The sequence below is a fragment of the Gobio gobio genome, assembly GCF_949357685.1.
Source record: "Gobio gobio genome assembly, chromosome: 20".
In the NCBI taxonomy this organism is placed as follows: Eukaryota; Metazoa; Chordata; class Actinopteri; order Cypriniformes; family Gobionidae; genus Gobio; species Gobio gobio.
This window is the reverse complement of record NC_137113.1, coordinates 24,407,154-24,426,732: the sequence shown is the minus strand read 5'-3', so window position 1 is coordinate 24,426,732 and position 19,579 is coordinate 24,407,154. Positions and strand designations below refer to the sequence as shown.

The 19,579-nt window shown below is 36.4% G+C and overlaps 2 protein-coding genes across 2 annotated transcripts in view; both read left to right on the top strand.

The window, feature by feature from the left end:
* The first annotated feature begins 27 nt into the window (after positions 1-27).
* mrpl27 (mitochondrial ribosomal protein L27) lies at positions 28-3,740 on the top strand. The gene is made up of 4 exons (XM_079845703.1): positions 28-84; positions 457-582; positions 724-797; positions 2,342-3,740. Exons 1-4 carry the CDS (start codon positions 45-47, stop codon positions 2,546-2,548), a joined length of 447 nt encoding a protein of 148 aa, XP_079701829.1. The 5' UTR covers positions 28-44; the 3' UTR covers positions 2,549-3,740.
* Positions 3,741-5,489: 1,749 nt separating this feature from the next.
* Positions 5,490-19,579, top strand: part of pkd1b (polycystic kidney disease 1b) — a gene marked incomplete at both ends in the record, with an annotated part of 37,538 nt that continues 23,448 nt past the window's right edge. Inside the window, 11 exons of the mRNA XM_079846304.1 lie at positions 5,490-5,553; positions 5,700-5,877; positions 6,048-6,223; positions 6,795-6,913; positions 10,077-10,224; positions 10,321-10,586; positions 12,578-13,294; positions 13,426-13,557; positions 14,225-14,400; positions 14,510-14,646; positions 15,889-19,514. Coding sequence (XP_079702430.1) covers positions 5,490-5,553; positions 5,700-5,877; positions 6,048-6,223; positions 6,795-6,913; positions 10,077-10,224; positions 10,321-10,586; positions 12,578-13,294; positions 13,426-13,557; positions 14,225-14,400; positions 14,510-14,646; positions 15,889-19,514 — 5,739 coding nt within the window. The remainder of the gene's footprint in view (positions 5,554-5,699; positions 5,878-6,047; positions 6,224-6,794; positions 6,914-10,076; positions 10,225-10,320; positions 10,587-12,577; positions 13,295-13,425; positions 13,558-14,224; positions 14,401-14,509; positions 14,647-15,888; positions 19,515-19,579) is intronic.

Below are 19,579 nucleotides of genomic sequence, written 5' to 3'. Positions count from 1 at the left end.
GATCACGGGAGCGCGCCCGCTGCGTCAAATTGACGTCATTCAAAATGGCGGTGCTCGCGTCCTTGATGCTGCAATCCAGAGCCTGTAAGTAGAATTACAGTTTTTCTTTTTTTTCCGAATTGTATCACGTATATTGTAAGGAAGGTGTAAACAATAATCGCTGATGTGGAATAATGTTATCGTTTAGCTTTTTGTAATGTGACTGTGAGAACTGGTAGTAGCATGCTAAGCCACCATTTCCTAACAGCACAGTGAGCATGTGTTAAATGTTGACAGCAGCACCAGAGCATAAACTGACTGATTCGTATTGTTTTTTGTTTTTGTTTTTTTTCCATAGTAATGTAGACTAGAGCGTTAAGCTTTAGGTTGATTTAATGCCCAGCATACATCAAACTGATGGTTATGACGTGAAGAAAACTTTCAACATCATCCCTGTTTTTTTATTTGTCTTTGCAGGCATTCTGTTCAGTCAAACACCCACAGTTGTACTGACGAGATTTGCTTCTAAGAAGTCAGGAGGAAGCAGCAAAAACCTAGGAGGGAAGAGTGCTGGCCGCAGATTCGGTTTCAAGAAACAAGATGGTACTTTTTGACTGCTGACCTTGATCTGATATGAAAAACCGAGTGATTTTGTTTGTTTTTTACTAGTGTTTGTATAAATGCCTTTTTCTATCCTCCATTATCTTGCATTATAGCACATGTTTTGTCTTTTCTTCTTTTAAGGGAACTTTGTACATGCAGGCAACATCCTCGCAACACAACGCAAGAGTCTAATGCGCTGGCAACCTGGAGCTCATGTAAAATAATTTCCTATGAATATGATGTAGCTATAGCTGTGTCTGGTCTGGTCAAGTTATCGTGTTATACATGTTATCAATTTATACCGTTTATTAATGACAATTTCCGGTGTTTAAAACAAACCTTTGATGTTTTTGTACGTTACCTATTTTTAAAATTTTGATATTTTATTATTTTGTGCTTCACAATTGTTTTACTGTTTAAATTTAGCTTAAGTACCTAAAATCAGAGGTGGACAAAGTACACAACTCTATTACTTGAGTAAAAGTAAAAGTACTACTAGTCAAATATAACTCCGTTACAAGTGAAAGTTCTAAAAACTGATTTTTACTTAAGTAAAAGTACAGAAGTATTTGTTTTTTAAAAGTACTTAAGTATCAAAAGTAAATTTCATTTGTTTATGTCAATGCATTATTTTATTATTGTTGTATAAATGCACATTATGCCACCATGGTGGTTTAAGCCGGTCAGTGATGCTCCATCCGACATGCTAGCATACGACTACCTTAAACTAATTTAAATACTTGTATAAAAGTTACAAACCTTTTTACAAAGCTGCTGTCACTTTAAGACCAAATGCATGGATCCAATACACTGATACACATCCGATGTTCTCCCAACTGTTTACTCTTCTCTTTATCCCAGACCTTTACATTTTTTAACATTTTATGAGACATGCATCAAGTGTATGCCAACTAAACTAATCTTTAATCTTTTCAGAAAACTGAAACATACTTTTAAAGTATGGCCATGGGTGCACACACTGCGCAGAGGAACTGCCTTCTTCCATTTTGCTATAAACTGATCAGTGTTCAAAAATTGTTGGGAAACTTCACATGACCCTATACAAGAGTGATTACTGATAGGCTGTCTGCAAAAAAAAAAAAATTAAAGATGAAAAAAAATCATCCACTGACTTTCAAAGCTGCTACAGAAACGACTTTCGACTTTGATAGGAATGTAGTGGAATAAAAAGTACGATATTTGTCTTTCAAATGTAGTGAAGTTAAAGTCAAAGTTTCCCGAAAAAAATAATACTCAAGTAAAGTACAGATACAGGTAAAGTGTACTTAAGTACAGTACTCAAGTAAATGTACTTACTGTAGTTACTGTCCACCTCTGCCTAAAATGTACCTAATTTCACAGGCATACAATGACAGAGCAAAAGCAACAATTTTCAAAAATGAATCAAAGTGACTACTTCCATAAGAAGTTATGCTGCATAACTTCTTATGGAAGTCGCTTTGATTCATTTTTGAAAATTGTTTTATTATAACGTATTATTTTAACATTTCTTGATACAGTATCGTCCAAAAGTCTGATATAACTAATTAAATATAAAAAGTATAATTTGTTCATTACATTATGTTCCATAACTGACCGTATAAATATTTAGAATCTTTTTGTTTTTTGTTTTAAGTTAATGCTGCTTTGTTTTAAATTTCTCAAAATCCTTAAACATTATTTCCTTACAATTATGTAGAACTGGAAATAGCCAGCATTCCCTTATCTGAAATGAATTTCTCATTGTCTGTCCTCACAGGTTGGTATTGGAACCAACAAAACACTTTATGCCCTAGAGGACGGCATTGTCAGATTCACCAAGGAGGTGTACATTCCTCTACCACGAAGTGCCGAAGCCAGGGATGTGATCCCAAAACTTCCCAAGGGTGCCGTTCTGTACAAGACCTTTATCAATATCATTCCTACAAAGCAGGAGAATAAATTTACACTAGTTGACATGGTATAAAAAAAGACTTTCCTCAACTTCAGTTTGGTCTGTATTTTTTGGACTGGTAATCCACCCTGGAATATTTTGATGCTCTCCACTCAAATGTGTCTGAAAATTAAGCAGGAAAAATATTTTATTTTATTTTTTATTTGTACAGTCACCGTATGTTCTACTCTAATAAACATGTTTACTTAACACCATGTGACTTTGTTCAATACCTTGCATGCTATTCTATATCATAAAATACAAATTAATTTATATTGCAATCTAGAAATATTTGTTCTCCTCAATTAAATCAGCATTTGTGGAAAGCTACAGGAAACAATGTTACATGTTGTTTGTAATCCATTTTACTTTCATAATCTGACATTTCTTAGTGAAGCAAGATATTGAAAAATGAAATGAGAGAAATTTAGAACAGGACTTTATTTTATCCATCAGGAATTGATTGATTTGTACGGTTGGCAAAGAGATATTGAAAATGGAGAATGAAAAACAAGGAACAAGTTATTACATTTTCATAAAAGATAAAGATTTTTACTTTGAATAATGTGCACCGATAAATTGTTCACAATAAGAACGGGGTGATGTGCTCTGAAAGTAAATACGGTCTCTTTCACATTTGAGTAGATTTTAAAGACAGGACTGTATTAAAATAGATGGGATGCTCAGTCTTTCAGCGGATCAATATAAAGTTACAAGCACTTGTGGGCATTAAGATCTGCTTTTCATGGAGTATTAAACAGCGCAAACATTGTCCTGTAGCTGAGGTGTTTTAATCTAAAATTCTGCACAGCTTTTGCCTTTAAGGATTTAGACTGTCTCTCTCCTCTAAAAAAAAGACAAGGATATCTTTGTAGCATTTCCCTTTGGGCTCAGGTTGTTGTTCATGTGTATTAGCAGGATTAAGGGAAGAGAAAGTAGAGAAAGCCAATGAGAAATAAGAAGGATTTTAGTACTGGGTAAGAAAAGGTGCCAAATGAGTTGTGGTTGCACCATGTAGCTTCACTCTCTCACATCAAGTAGTATGAGAGGATTAAACGTGGAGTGTGCTGACACTTTCCAAGGACAACCACTCGAGCAGGTGCCACTTCATAAGCTTCAAGTTCAAAATCCTTTTTAAGATGCGAATGTACAAAATGTTCAAGGAACCTTCATTGTTTGGGAACTCTTTTCTGTACACTGAAGAATAATAAAGAGGTTCAATGCTAATGAAAAACGATGGGGAATTGATTCCGAAAGTAATCAGAGATTCTGAGCAATGCTCAGCGTAATAATCTATCTGGCAGATAATTGTTATTCAGCCCTGAACATCAGCCTGCCACAGATATTACAGGAGGGGCGAGATGCAAATGTGTCAGAGCAAAATTTTGTATACACAGTATAATCACATACATCATTTTAAAACTCAATTTACAAATAAACATTTAACATCACAAAAGCTTTGTCTAATGACATTGATACAGGGAAAACATGGTTCATTTTAACTGCATCAGAAAGGTATGAAGGTGTTAATGCCACATTTACATAACAATATTCCCTCTTTTCATTGGTATGCTCATCAGGATGAAGTTTAATTGGGATTCATCACCATTTTGTTTCCTGACACAGAGCACTCTGGTATATTTTCAAAAAAACCTCCCCCAACGCCACCTTCAATACACAGACCAACCCAAAGTGGGCTGAAACAGCTGTAAACAACATCAGATAACATAGCAAATGACAATAAGATGGGATAGTTCACCCCAAAATAAAAATGATGTGATCTTTTTCCCACTCTCATGTCGTTCTGAAATTGTATAATGAAAACTGTCTACTGTGCTTTTTCCATATAATGAAAGTCAAAGGGATCTAAAGTTGTTTGGCCCCTAGTATTCTTAACACATCTTCTTATGTGGTTCACAGATGAAAGAAAGTCATACAGGTTTGGAACGTCATAAGTTTTGCAATTCTCAATGTAATGTAACATCTCTCCGGTAAGGTTTGGAGAAAGGTCATTGGAATCCAATCTGATTTTCATTGGCCTTTTTGCTGAAACTATTAGATGCTGTTCCATTGTTCAGCCCTGAACGCTACGACCCAGTATTCAGCCGAGGAAGCCTTGTTACGTCTGTGCTTTGCTTTGAAAAGAATGACTGTCAACCCCTGCTCTATCTACTCAGTTGCTTAGCAACGGCTGGTGCGTCTCTGAGAAGAGCCCACTTTTCCCCTGTTTTCTGAATTTCTCTTTTTTTCTGTTCATTTACACTGAAGTAGTGGAGAATGACGTATGTCCTGGAGGAGAAAAAATAAACAGTTGCCTGAAGGTTAGACTGTATTTTCAAGGGTTTTTGGCAGAACTTAAGCAGCATTGCACATTATATGTTCTGTTCCAATGGCAAACAGCGCCACTGATGCCATGAAAAATTCAGAATGCTCTTATTTATCTTCTTTATATATATATATATATATATATATATATATATATATATATATATATATATATATATATATATATATATATATATATATATATATGTGTGTAATAAAGGAAGTGGTGATGCATTTAACCGGTTTTAACTGCCTATTCATCAGGCGGGATTTTACAGCATGTTAATGAGAACTCAGTCCAGTCTTTCTCTTCTGGGGCTGTTGCTGTGAGACAAACTAAAAGTCATGTGAATGTTGAAGGGGGGGAAACTATGTGTTGAAATGCACAATGCTAATAAGTCACCAAGCACTAAAAGGACAAGTACAAGAGAAAGACAAAAGGAGGCCAGAGATAGAGAGAGAGACAGAAAGAGAGACAGACAGAGAGAGAGAGGGTGTAGAGGGAGAACAGAACTAAAGGAAGGAAAGTTAAAGCAGAGTCTTCGTGGACAGACACAGTCAGAGCATGAAATGGACTCTCTTGTAGTCTCTCTCATGCATGATTCATTATTACTCACATTTATTATGCTCTACCTGGGGAAGAGATAAAATGGCAAATATTGCGCACCTGCCTCTCATTTGGATTCTCTGTGTTTTCACAAGCTGCTTCAGTGGTGAGATGTTTTATCTGCCTTGCTCAGTAATGGATATTATTCTCGCTAATTGTTTTCAATCATAGAGCATTACATTACTTGTGTTCGCTATTTGTTGATGCATCTAAAATGAACACAATTTGTTTTTGGAACATGCTTTCCTCTAGAATGTTATTGCCCAAAGGGGGCAAAAATTGACCGTGATGGTTTGCGCTGTTACTGGATGCCCACATTTACGTCAGCATGGCTAGAAGCAAGAAGCATCTGTCAGAGAGATGAGAGAGGAGACCTTGCCATGGTGGACAATGTGAATGTTCAGACCTTCATACAAAATTCATTTCAACTGTAAGAGATCACAAGATTTTATACGTTTTTTTTTTTTTTTTTTCATGCAACATAAATATTAAAAAGGGAATCTACATAGTATAGATATATTATTTAGAGATTATATTCTCAAACACAGAGCATTGCAACTGGCTGATCCTGTATTTGTTTTTAATCTGTGTAAATTCCAGAGAAGCTCCAGTTGGGGTCTGGTTGAGAAATGGAATGGAACAGGGTCGGTTCGATGATTTAGAGACTGAAGACAGTGAGATGAAGGAATGCACTTCATTGGCTCTGGCCTCTGGACAATGGACGGATGAACAATGTAATAAGGGCAATTATATTATCTGTGAGAAAAAGATTTCAGGTAAGCAAGCTAATAAACTGTTTTACCCCAAATCATATTATCCAAATCATCATAAAGACCAATAATCATCTACACCTTCCCAGTGTTGCACACTAAAAGCAACAGTAACATTTTCGTCAGGAAAAAACAGCATTATATGGCTGAAGATAACTGATTATTTCTGGAAATAAAATATGTATAGCATTACAGTGCTACAGTTTGCTTTAATTAGTCATTTCTTGAGATGTATATCCGAGTAAAATGTTTTCACGAACAAGAAGAAATTACTGGTGGGACTTGATTTTGTCCACTGGGGGAAGAGGGAGGGGAAGTTATTTTGATTAAAGATTATGAGGACAAATGTACAAAGATGTACATGGATAAATCATTTATAATAATACTACAATGATCCATTAAAAAACAAGAATGTTCCATTTAGATTTCATGGTGACTTTAGGAGGGGGTGACAAAGCCCATCAAACATTTGTTTACAGAGTTATTTACAGCTCACATTTAGTTAACCCTAGCCATGTTGCAAAACCTTTGTCAGGCCTCATAACTGACAGCATTGTCATTCATTTTCTCTTTAAAGTGTCTTTGCCATCGCTGGAGAGCTACATGACAGGTGTGCCACTAATGTCAGGAATATACACAGTGTCCCAGATACAGCTGCTACTCTCTCCACCAGACCCAGGACCATATATGGTTGAGGTAAAAAAACAAAAACAAAAAAAACAATCAGCTTATTAAATTGTTAATCAAGGGATCTACAGTTTAAGTCAATACATTATATAGTCAAAATATTTATGCTAATAAAAACAGAGACTTTGAAAGATACCGTTTGGGTAAGTCTCTTAATGTTAAGTCTCGTATGCTCATTATTACAATTAAAAACTTTTTTCTATTTTAATTTCTTTGATGGCAAAACTGAATTTTCAGCAGCCATTACTCCAGTCTTCAGTGTCACATGACCCTTTAGAAATCATTTAGTCACACTTTACATTAGATGTCTTTAACTATGTACTTATGTAAAAAAATGTTTGATACAATGAATGCATTGGGTTCTGTAAAGAACTTTTGCTGCTATTGAGGTGGGATACGGCCTGGGTAAGGTTAGGGACAGGTTTGGTGGGATGGTTGGGTTAAGATAACCTAGCATTATTCGATTGAAACGTTCCTTTAAAAATTTTAATGAGCAAGCTTTTCTACACTATTTAACTATCGCAGACTTACAGAAAGTTAATCTAATCCCTACTGTCGAAGAAGCTTGGTCTTATTTTAGAACTATTATTATATGCCCCTTTAAAATCTGTTCGGCATAAAAATCGCTCTAGTCCATGGATAGATGGGGGCCTAGTTACTCTACTACATCAGAAAAATGTGCTATGGAGTAAAGCACGTCGTTCAAAATCTGAGACCGACTGGATTTCTTTTAGACCATATCGAAACCTGTGTACTCAAGCCGTCCGAAAAGCTAAATCAGAATATTATAAAAAGCAATTAGCTCAAATTCAAGAATATTTTGGAATAATGTAAAAGAACTAGAGAATAAATTCTTACCAACACAAGGGCCTGCTTCACTTAAAAATGAAGATATTGTTATTACGGACAAAACTAAATTAGCAGATCTTTTAAACAAACATTTTATTAGAGCAAGTAATCTATCCGAAAACCATGTCGCCAGGCAGAATATTGAAAAAATAAGAAATACTAAAAGTGTTCAAAATACATTACCCTTTAGTTTGACCTTAAAACTAGTTTAATTTGTTTGAATTTTATAAACTTAACTTAAAAAAAAACAGCTGGTCTCGATACCTTAGATCCTTTCTTTTTTAAAGTTGGTGCACCTATAGCTGAACCTTTAACATATATTTTTAATTTATCTATCAACAGCTGAGATACCTTAAACCTGGAAAACTACCATTGTATCCCCAGTTTATAAGAACGGTGATAAAATGGATCCAGATTCATATAGGCCAATTTCAATTTTGCCATGTGTTGCAAAGGTAATGGAGAAATTAATTAATAAGCAGTTAATAGAGTTTCTTGATGAATTTAACATAATTTCTGAGGCACAATCTGGTTTTCGCTCATCATTTAGTTGCATTACAGCAGTTGTAAAAGACAAAGTTACAAACGATATTTATAATGCTTTAGATGCCCATCAACTTTGTGCAGCTATTTTTATTGATCTCGCTAAAGCTTTTGATACAGTTGATCATTCTATACAGTTATCCAGATTACGTAGTATTGGTGCATCTAATTTAACTCTATCATGGTTCTCTAATTATCTTTCTGTTGATCTCAACATGTAAAAATTGATCAAGAGCTATCTAAGCCCCTAACTGTTGCCAAGGGTGTTCCTCAAGGCTCTGTACTAGCTTCTACCCTATTTTCAATTTAGATAAATAATATTTCCCAAGCTATCTGTAGTAAGAAATCTTTTATTCATTTATACGCTGATGACACCATTCTTTACTCCATAGGATCATCAAATGATGAAGTTCTAAAACGGTTACAAGATAGTTTTAATAGTATTGAAGAAGCTTTCCATGATTTAAACCTAGTTTTGAATAGCACAAAAACAAAGGTAATGTGATTTGGAAAGAACCAGTGTAACAAAGGTATTACATCCTTGAACAGAGCAAATCTTGAAGTGGTTTCCTCATACAAATATTTCGGAATATGGCTCGATTGTTCTTTAACTTTCACTGATCATATAGTAATCTACAGCAGAAAGTTAAATCAAGACTTGGTTTCTTATATCGAAATAGATCTGCATTTACAAAAATATTGAATAAATATCTTGTTGAAACCACAGTTTTACCGTTATTCGACTACAGAGATGTTGTTTATAAGAATGCCCGTAAAGGGACTCTAGAACAATTAGATGTGTTGTACCATGCAGCCATTCAATTGATCACTGATGCACCTTACAGAACGCATCATTGTGAACTGTATTCACTCTTAAATTGGACATCATTGCACATCAGACGGGAAATACATGGTGTATTTTCATTTATAAAGTCCTATTAGGTTTATTACCCAAATATCTGCACGAGTTGCTACTACCTCACAATAGTGCGTATACAACCATCATCTCATCATATTCTTTTAACTATCCCAAAAAAGAAAACTGTTTACGGCCGTTCAGCTTTTAGTTTTGCTGCTCCTAATGACTGGAATTTACTACAAAATCATTGAAATTGGAATCATATATTTCAATCTCTGCGTTTAGAAAACTACTAGGGAGTGTTTTTATTACAACATGCAAATGTATTAAATGAATGTATATATGTATGTATTGTAAAATATGTTTGTACGTTTCCCAGGAGATCTAATTCTCCTGCCAGGCTGTTGTTGAAAATAAGAACTAAGAAGTTCTTAAGCAACTTTCCTGGTTAAATAAAGGTTAATAATAATAATAATAATAACAATAATAATAATAATAATAATAATAATAATAATAAGGGGGGTTAAGGGAAGGGTCAACAGTGTAATTATTTATAGATGTAATAACAGAAATGAATTACAACTGTAACTACATGCAGGTATTTTTTTAAATATAAGTACCAATGTAAAGCATGTATATATACAATAAGTGAATTGTATCAAATAATTCAGTCAGGCTTTCATAGACAATATAGGAAGGGCTTGTTTTTTTAAGCTTCGTTACAAGCACTTCACACATTGGCAATAAAAAAGCTATTAATACACAACCCATGACAATTCTTGTATAGTCCTTTTAATGTCTTTGGTCACGTAAATTGAATAGTCATATTTTCCACAAAAAAAAGTTATTTTTATTATTCACATTTTTACCATTTGGAAGTTAATACACACCTATTTTTAAATGAAAGTTGTGTGTGTACAGATTATGATGTTCCCAGGTCTTTGGTTCAGCCATGAGGGTCGAGTGCTATCTTTGGACTTGGTGATGCAGCCGAGTGATCAGCTGACCTTTGCTAGAGTGCAAATCTTACGGCCGTACTGCAGTCCAAGTCATCACCTAGTACCACCTGGTGAGCAAATTAAGCATTAATGAGCAACGCTAATGTTACCAGTTTGTCAAATTATCAGTTCAAAAAGTACAGTTTATGAAACATCATCTCTCTCAGGTTGTAGTTCTCTCCTGAACCCTTTCAGCTGCTGTTCACTGATGCCCATGTGTAACACCACTGGTGGCTGTGTCAGTGGGCAGTACTGGTGTCACCTGCTGGAGATCTGTCTGCCCGTCACAAGCCCGTGCAGCCCTTACCACTCCTTTACCGGGGGACATGTATTCCCTCTACCTCCCCGATACCCTGCGATGCCACCGTTCTTCCACTTGATGGCAGACATGTCACTGACACTGCCAGCAAGCACTGAACTCACACACATCAGTGTAGGTGCATGGCAATACTTTATCATAATTTTATTAATTTTTTAATAATGATAATAATTATTCCGCAAAGACAAATGGAGGTCACTGAGGTCCTTTGAGGTCATATGGAAAATCGAACATGCAATATTTATATATATATACAGTCAAACCAAAATTTATTCAGACACCTTTTTCTCACATTATCACAGTTTATTCGCTGAAGTTTAGAAAATGGTAATAAAATATGACAAGAACTCAGAGTTAAACTGTGTCAGAACAAATTCATCTTGACAATGTCAGATAACTTTGATAGAAAGGTAAGGAATGGATTGGATTTCAAACAACCAATCAGCTGTAAACTGATAAATTTAACCCTCTATGGTATGCAATATGATTTCAATGAGCAAAAAATTATTAAAATGCTTAAAATAGGACACTATAACAATAGCAATAAAACATTTAATTTTATATATATAAGTTTGTAGCACAACGGACACATTTAAACATTTGACATTTTCATGTAGAAAAAATATATATATTTATTGAAAACATCGATTTCTTTAACCAGACACCTGAACGAACACATTTATCCAGTTTATAAAGTATTACAAATTTCATATTTAATAAAAAGTAACATTTCAAATTCAGCTGTTGCTCTCAGGCAACATTGTACCATTGTGGAACACAAGTTTTCATGTCAAGTTATCATATCAAGTTATTATATCCATCTTCATCCTTATCTCCATCTTCGATCTCTCCCTGCCGGATTGTCACTATGACCTCATCTTTCTCATCACATGACACCCCATCCTCACCCTCATCAGTTGTTTTTTATATCTTTTTTAAGTGCTATAGAAAATGTGCTGATCATAATATGTGCAGTTATAGTATGTGAATTACTAATCTTATATGTGCATTACAAAATCATGCAAAAATGCAAATACATTTCAAGAATTTTAACACTTTTCCTTAAAAATATAGCTACTATATTTGTATCCAACCTGTGTCTGGTATGCCTATGCCAGTGGTTCTCAAAGTGTGGTACTCAGGCTGCCTCTAGTGGTACGCAGAGGAATCACTAAATAAACTAATGTTAAAACACAGTAATTGTTTGTTTTTACATTTAAGTACAGTACAGTTTTAATTTAACTTTTAGGTACAACACATTTTAATTGAATCATTATTTTATTATTTTATTTACCTGTATGTAAGCACAGTGCAGTGTTAATGTACAAACTGTGAATTTACAATGTTAAAGTGGTTGACAACAATAAATATTCTTAATAGGAATAAACTGCCACGTTTTTTAACTGTGCAGAGCTGGAGTTGAATAGTTAGGCCTACCACACTACTGTATTTTAATGTTGGTCATTATGGTGGTACTTGGAGAGCCAAATATTTTCTGAGGTGGTACTTGGTATAAAAAGTTTGAGAACCACTGCCTTATGCGATTCCATTATGGTACAATGTTGCCTTGAGGCAACACACAGTTTTTTGTTATTTACTATTTTGTTATTTACTATACACAGTTTTTTGTTATTTAAAATATGGAGCCATGTGACCTGTGCACATGTGCTGAAACAGGACAGAAAATAGACCCCTGTGGGTCATGTGACCATTTTTGCACTTTCATTGATTAGTATTTGAGTTCTTCTTCCCTAAGATAGGTTAATTAAAGGGGGAAAAAAACACTTAAGCAAAACATGGTCAGGTCAAAGTGTCTGAATAATTTTGGTCCAAATTTTTTTGATCAACTTTACTGGTAGTCCACTGTATGAAGAATTGGTGGGTATAATTTGTCACAATTTATTTTATTTTGCTATCCTCACTTACATAAATTAACTATAGTGTCCTGCACCTACTAGTAAAAAAAATATGTCTGGTGACTGAATAATTTTTGGTTTGACTGTATGAATATATATAGTTTATAATAATTGAATAATTAAATTATGATTATAAATTTGAAATTTTTTTTTCTAATTAAAGACACCTATTTTGTTGTATTTGTGCAGGTTATAGTACAAGACAAACATATCACTGTCTATCCTGATGACATTCTGGCGTTACAACACACTAGAAGAGCTGGTGAATTTCTACATTGTGTTGCCGGTACCAGCTCGACTTGGCGCCAGAGTTACCTCTCCCTGCATGGGCCTGAGTGGGGGGGCTGGTTAGAGGGGACTCTGTCAGCCCAAATGGGCCAGGGCCAGTGGCTAGATGGACTGGTCTGTGACCTACGGGTGATTTACGAGGACACAATGCCGCACTATGGAGTTTCACCAATACCCAACACCTCACTGAGCAACACTCCAATCAAAGCAGAGAGTCCTGTCACAGGGTTGCACATTTTACATCCAAAGCTTGGCAAGGAGAACCAAATGCATGTTGCAGTCAATATCCCAACTCTCATTGTCATCCAGATCATTTCAGGTGGAAACGCAACCAGTTCGTGGTCGGACCCTGTGTCTAAGAATGGAGTCCCTTTTGAATCCTCTTGCCCTGCTGAGATGCCTGAGAGCGAAGGAGGATGTGTTAGTGCTACTCTTGACACGTGGTTCTCTCATGTGTACCTGGAGCTTTCTAGTCAAGGGGAACATACACTAAACATCATGGCTTCAAACAGCTTGAACTCCCAGACTCTGAGTGTGAGAGTTGTGTCTCATATTCCCGTCACTGGGCTGAGCATCCAGCCTCAGGGCTTCAGCAGAGTTCTAGTAGACATACCACAGGTATCAATTTCTTTGTGAAAAGTTTGCCAGTAACCTTTTAGAATTTGATATGCTAATGGTATTTACATGGTATTTGAAGAAAAGGTTTTTAGAATGTCATAACTAGACTACTCTATTTTTTCCCCCTACAGTTGTTTACAGCTTCATTAGTCACTGGCTCATCAGTGAAGTATACTTGGGTTATCGATGACCTGGATCAGTTTGCACACATTGGAGAGTCTTACAGTGTGGTTTTTAAAAAGCCAGCAGAATACACACTAAAGGTAAACATGTTGATATTACAGAAATATTTCTAAATACAAGTTTGTGAAACGGAGCCTAAAGCAATGTACAATGATCTAGGTTTTTCCAGGTCCTTTAGGTTGTTTTCAAAAATATTCTTCAAATAAAAATATTTTATAAAATGTGTTAATATTACAATTACCTGCATACAGAACAATAACCTGAAATATTAGTAACAACTGCAAAATTGAATTATTAACATTGACATTTGCTTGTTTTTATCGTTTGCCTATTTGGTTGTATTTGGTAATGTCTCTTGAATTTCAATGGGTTCATGCTCGCTGCAGCCAATAATTAATCCTACAAAGCCATTTTTGTATTTGAGTGGCACAATCCATATTTATCTTGTTTCAAGTGAAAATACTTTTAATAGGATGCATAGCCTATGATGTCAACAACAAAAGTCGTGTGAAACATGTTTAAAGTAGATAAATCTATTTATTTTGTTATCCTGCTTATGCATGATTATATGGTTGGTTGCATTTTATTATTTGCATCAAGCATTGTTGTTTTCCTGTCGTCAATGACTGGAACTGTGACCCATTTTGGAGTCACGACCCACCAATTGAGAATCATTGCTTTAGGTTTTGCTATGAATGATTTCATTTTTCTAATTTCTTCAAATCTTTACTGCTTTCTCTGCTCTAGGTAATGGCAAATAACCCTGTGAGCTCTCAGTTAATTGAGGTGAAGCTCACAGCCGATGTAATGACCCCATTAGCTGACCTAGCAGTAATTTCCATGCCAGAGGCCATTGCTGTAAACACCTCAACTCTCTTCACAATTCAAGTTAAAGCTGACATCTCTATAGGCGTTACAATCAGGTTAATGCCTCTGAACTATAATTGAGTTAGGATTATGAAATTAAGTTTGACCTCTTCTGAATGTATAATGCTCCATTGTGTTATATTATGAAATGATTTATCTCTCCAGATGGGATTTCGGTGATAATACAGCATCTGTCAGTCACCCAGTTTCTGCTCCTTTAGAGATGGAAGACAGCTATCTTCACCAAAGTGCCAAACATGTCTATCTGCAAGATTCTATCCATCATACATTTTCTTTTCCAGGTACTGCATGTAATTTTAATTGTGGAATTGAAGTTGCAAATCGAAAATACGCCCCCAATGAAAACACGTAAATTCTGCAAAAACTCCCATATACATAACAACATGAGGTAGTTTTTCAGGCAAATAAAAAAAAAAGATTATTTCGCAAAAATGCTATAGAAATGTACAGGTCACCTGGCGTATGTAAAAGTCAGAAATTACATAAAAAAAGGACACATTCCTCCATTCAGATTAATTAAAATAAATCTTGCATACATGATCCAGACAAAAATCTTTTTTTTTTCCAGTATTTTCTGGAATCTAGTGGAAACAGCCAAAACTGTCTGCAGGGTGCTAGAGCACACAGTTACATACTTTCAAAACTGAATTTACAATCAAAAAAATCTAAAAGTGCCTCTTTTTTTGTGGGGGGTTATTACAGCTCAGACAACATACACTAACATGTTTATCACTTTTAGCAGTGTTTTATGTAACTTCAAATGGTTTCCTGTAAAATGACACCAACATTTTGTATTTAGACCACTGTATGTGGGTATAGGAAGCTTTTCAATTTGGGTAGGCCAAATCCAGGCGGAAATGGTCTCAGAGTAATTTAAAGTAAATAAGTTACTTTGTGTAAAACAAATGCCAAAGTGATGCATATCTCCAGAAAGTAGAGACTCTAAGCTTTCAAATGGTACTGTCAGAGCTCCTCCACAGACATTTAAAATTTAAAGTATATACTGTTGATGTCATTCCGGACCCTGTACAGAGTTCATTAAACTCATAAAAGCAGACCTCGAAGCAGATAGGAGGGAGAAACACCCAGAAACACCTCATACATTGCCCCTCCCAAGTATAAGGGGCTTTCCTTGCCATTAATGCATTAACAGGCCTACGTATTCTTCGATTTAAAATTAATGGCTAGTGCAGTGTCTGTGCTATATGTAAACCTGCCAACATCCATTGCCATGATTTTTGGAATGACTTATTGTGAGAGGAAAAAACTATGCTTGAATCGCACAACATCAGTTATTGGAAACGGCGTCATTTCACAATAGTTTTTTTTATAGTAATTTAGAAAATTTCAAAAAGCTCAGAACTTTGCGCTTTCAAAACACAGCTACTGAAACCGATATTGTACCCAAGATAACAACAAAATCTGCCAGCACAACATTAAAATTACTGAGTGCACTTTAAAGTGGTTATGCCTTGGGGAAAAAATACATACTAAATTTCAGGATATAAAATTTTTCTTTTTAGGTGACTACACAGTGAAAATAAAGGCTTACAACAAATATGACCAAATTGAAAAGGCTGTAACTGTTAAAATAAGGACTCCAATATCCAGTCTGCTGGTATCATCATCTCCTACCGTCTGTCAAGTCAACCACACCATCCTCTTTCAGGTCTCACTATGGCCCTCTACATATGGAATACTTTATTTATGGAATTTTGGCGATGACTCTGATGAAGTGAAGGAATATTACAGTAAAGTCAGGCATGTTTTCAAAAGGCCCGGCACATACAACGTCACCATCTATGCCAACAACTCCTTGTCAGTCTTGACTAACTATACAGCAGTGGAGGTAGTTGAGGCTGTCTCGGATCTCCAGTTAAATTACAATGGCTCCATTGAACTGAACTTCATCTTTGAAATCAGTGGCAGAGTGTCTACAGGAACACATCTAAAATGGACCTTTGGATTTGGAGATGGTTCGATACTAAAAGATCTCACTGGAAGCTCAGCCTCGCACATTTACAAGTCTCCTGGAAATTACACTGTTGAGGTTTCTGCTTATAATTCTGTAAGTAAAGAACGCCGGTTAGTCAATGTGGAAGTCTATCGTTTGCTAATTAGTAAAATTATCCCAACAGACTGCATTTTGAGTCAAGCAGAGACTGATTTTGAGGTGTTAGTCAAAGGCTTCGTTCCTTTTTTGACTTTTCACTGGGATTTTGGAGATGGCACACCATTGTCTGTTGTTAAAGGAGCTACAACTATCACTCATACTTTTCTAACTTCAGGGACTTACACAGTTGGTGTAAATGCTCATTCTGTCCATTATGAAACCAGCATATGTGTTGAGGCCCAAATAACAGATGTTACTCTGTATTCAGCCAAGAGTGCTGTAGCGGTGAGTGAGGAAATATGCTTTGATGTTTCTGTGCTTCCCAAAGTAACAGATTATCTGTTTTGGTGGTATAACAACCTTTCTAGTGCTATGGTTCCAGTCAAAGGCCAATCGCACCATTGCTTTGTTTTTCAAGAGGAGGGTTTGTATGAAATTTCAGTGCAGGTGCATAACAAAGTCAGCAACGGAACAGCAAAAGCAACCATTTCAGTTCAAAGGCCTGTATCTAATCTGACCATTAAATATGAAGGAAGCCATGATGCAATGACTGTGAATCAGTCCTATTACTTTTGGGCTGAGCTTCCTGGTAAAACAGCTTCTTTTCAGTGGAATTTTGGAGATGGCTACAAAAAGGAGGGCCAAAATCAGTCACACGTTTTCAGTTTTCCTGGGCAGTTTCGTGTGACCGCCACTGCATCTAATGCAATAAGTTCAGGTTCAGGGTCCATAGAGATTGAGGTGCAGGCACCTCTGTCATCTTTAATGGTTAATACCAGTCAGCCATTTGTGGAGGCAGGAAAAGAGACTCTGATAATAGCTCAGACTGATGTTAAAGAAAATGTTGTGTTTTACTGGACTGTAGATTCTTCTTCACCTCCAAAGCCTGGAACGTCCACATTCATGTATGTGTTTCCTAAAGCAGGGGTGTTTCGGATTAAAGTTGCTGCACAAAATCTTGTCAGTCGATTAGAAACCATAACGCACATCGAGGTTGTAGAGAGAATACATGGAGTTCGAATTCAGTGTAAGGAGCTGCGGTCTACAAGATATGTCCTGACAAATCAAACCTTACTATTGACGGCATCAGTGACACGTGGTTCTAACTTGACATATGAGTGGACTGCAGACCAAAGTTGGATTAACAGAACTGCAGGTCATAGCAAACAGTTTCCACTTGTTGCAAACAGCCCTGGTGATATACACATCAGACTGGTGGTATCCAATGCTCTTGGATCAGTAGATAGCAAACTTTCACTGAGAGCAGTTGAACTTGTGTCTGGGTTAAGTATTTCATCACCAATGAATGCTGTAGCTAAAGGAAAGTCAGTGAGGATTTCTGTGAGTGTAGCATCGGGAACGGACCTTCACTACTCATGGTTCTTGGACTCTGAGCGTAGTCCTGTAATATCAGATGTGCCTTTTGTTTTGCATGTTTTTAAAGTTATCGGGGTGGTCAAGATCAGAGTATCAGTCTCAAATGTGTTCGGGTCTGATGATGCAAACAAGCAACTAATAATTCAGGAAGACATCTCGAAAGTGGATATTCAGATAAATGGACAGTTCAGACCATTTTTTGTATCTTCAAATAGCCTCCTGTTTCTCCATGGCTCTGCAGGAACAGGAAATGTCCTACACTGGGAATGGGTTTTAACGTTTCTCAACAACACTGTTACCGTTCTTGCAGACAATCAGACTGTTAGCTATTCCTTCACAGAAGTTGCAGATCACCGGATTTCACTTAACGCCTCAAACGACATTAGCTGGCAAAATGTTTCATACCCTCTTGTGGTTCAGGACGCCATTCAGGGACTTTTACTTACGGCAAGCAGTGATGTTGTCTGTGAGGACGATATGGTTGTTTTCTCACCCTCTATCTCCCGAGGAAGTGACGTTTCATTTTCTTTGGAGTTTGTTAATGCAAGTTATTCCGTGGATATTTGGCAGAATTTTTCAACCTCTTCTCTTTCCGTCGGAAGCCATCTGGTGAGAACAAAAGCAAAAAATAATGTCAGTTACCAAACTGCAACAGTGATTGTGAGAGTCGTGGAAAGAATTAAAGATCTGCGTTTGATCGGATGTTGCTCTGCTGTCCTAGAAGCATCCAAAAACATCAGTTTTCAAGCATTCAGTGACTCACAAGCCAATTACCACTGGACTTTCTTATTAAATGGAGTCCATTACTCTCAGGAATTCGGGCAAAATGTTCACTTCACACCTTTTACTAATGGATCCCTGTCTGTTACAGTGGAAGCTGATAATGGCTTCTGCTCACAGTCCCTGACCAGTACAGCAACTATACAGAAGTATGTGAAGGAAGTGAATCTTTTTACCTCCGATGATGGAGCTTTTATTGATTATCCGATCACTTTTGTAGCCATGACAGATGGAGGCAGCAACCTTAAATTCATCTGGGATTTCAGTGAAGCCAGTGAAGGAACCCTGGTTACAGAATCCAATAGACAAGTCCACAAATTCAATGCTACTGGTGAGTTTGTGGTGAAATTAACAGCTTTCAACAGCATAAGTGAGGTCTCCACTGAAATGACCATTAAAGTACAAGAGCTGGAGTGTACACAGCCGCACATCTACGTTGTCAAAGAACAATATAAAATATTAAAATCCAGACCAAGTTTTTTTGAAGCTCGAGTGGACTTTAACGGTTGCTTTACATACAAAGCATCATATTTCTGGGAGATCTTCAGGGGCCAAGATTGCTCAGGAATAGACAAGGTGTTCTTAAATGATTCAGTGGATGTCACAACACCACTTCTTTCTCTGCCAAAGCACACTCTAAAAGTGGGAAACTACTGTCTGACCTTTACCACTAGACTACAGAGAACTCCTCTAAAGCAGAACAGGACCATAAAACTTACCGTGGTCCACAGTCAGCTGGTACCCGTGATTGAAGGTGGTTCTCACAGGCACTGGTCAACTCAGTACGATCTGATACTGGATGCAATGGAGTCTTTTGATCCAGATTCAGAGGACAATGATTTTGAGCTGTTTCAGTTCCAGTGGAGTTACACTATAGAGGTACAGTAAATCACAAATGCAAATTCTTCATTTACTGCCATGAACACTCGATTGATAATGTATTC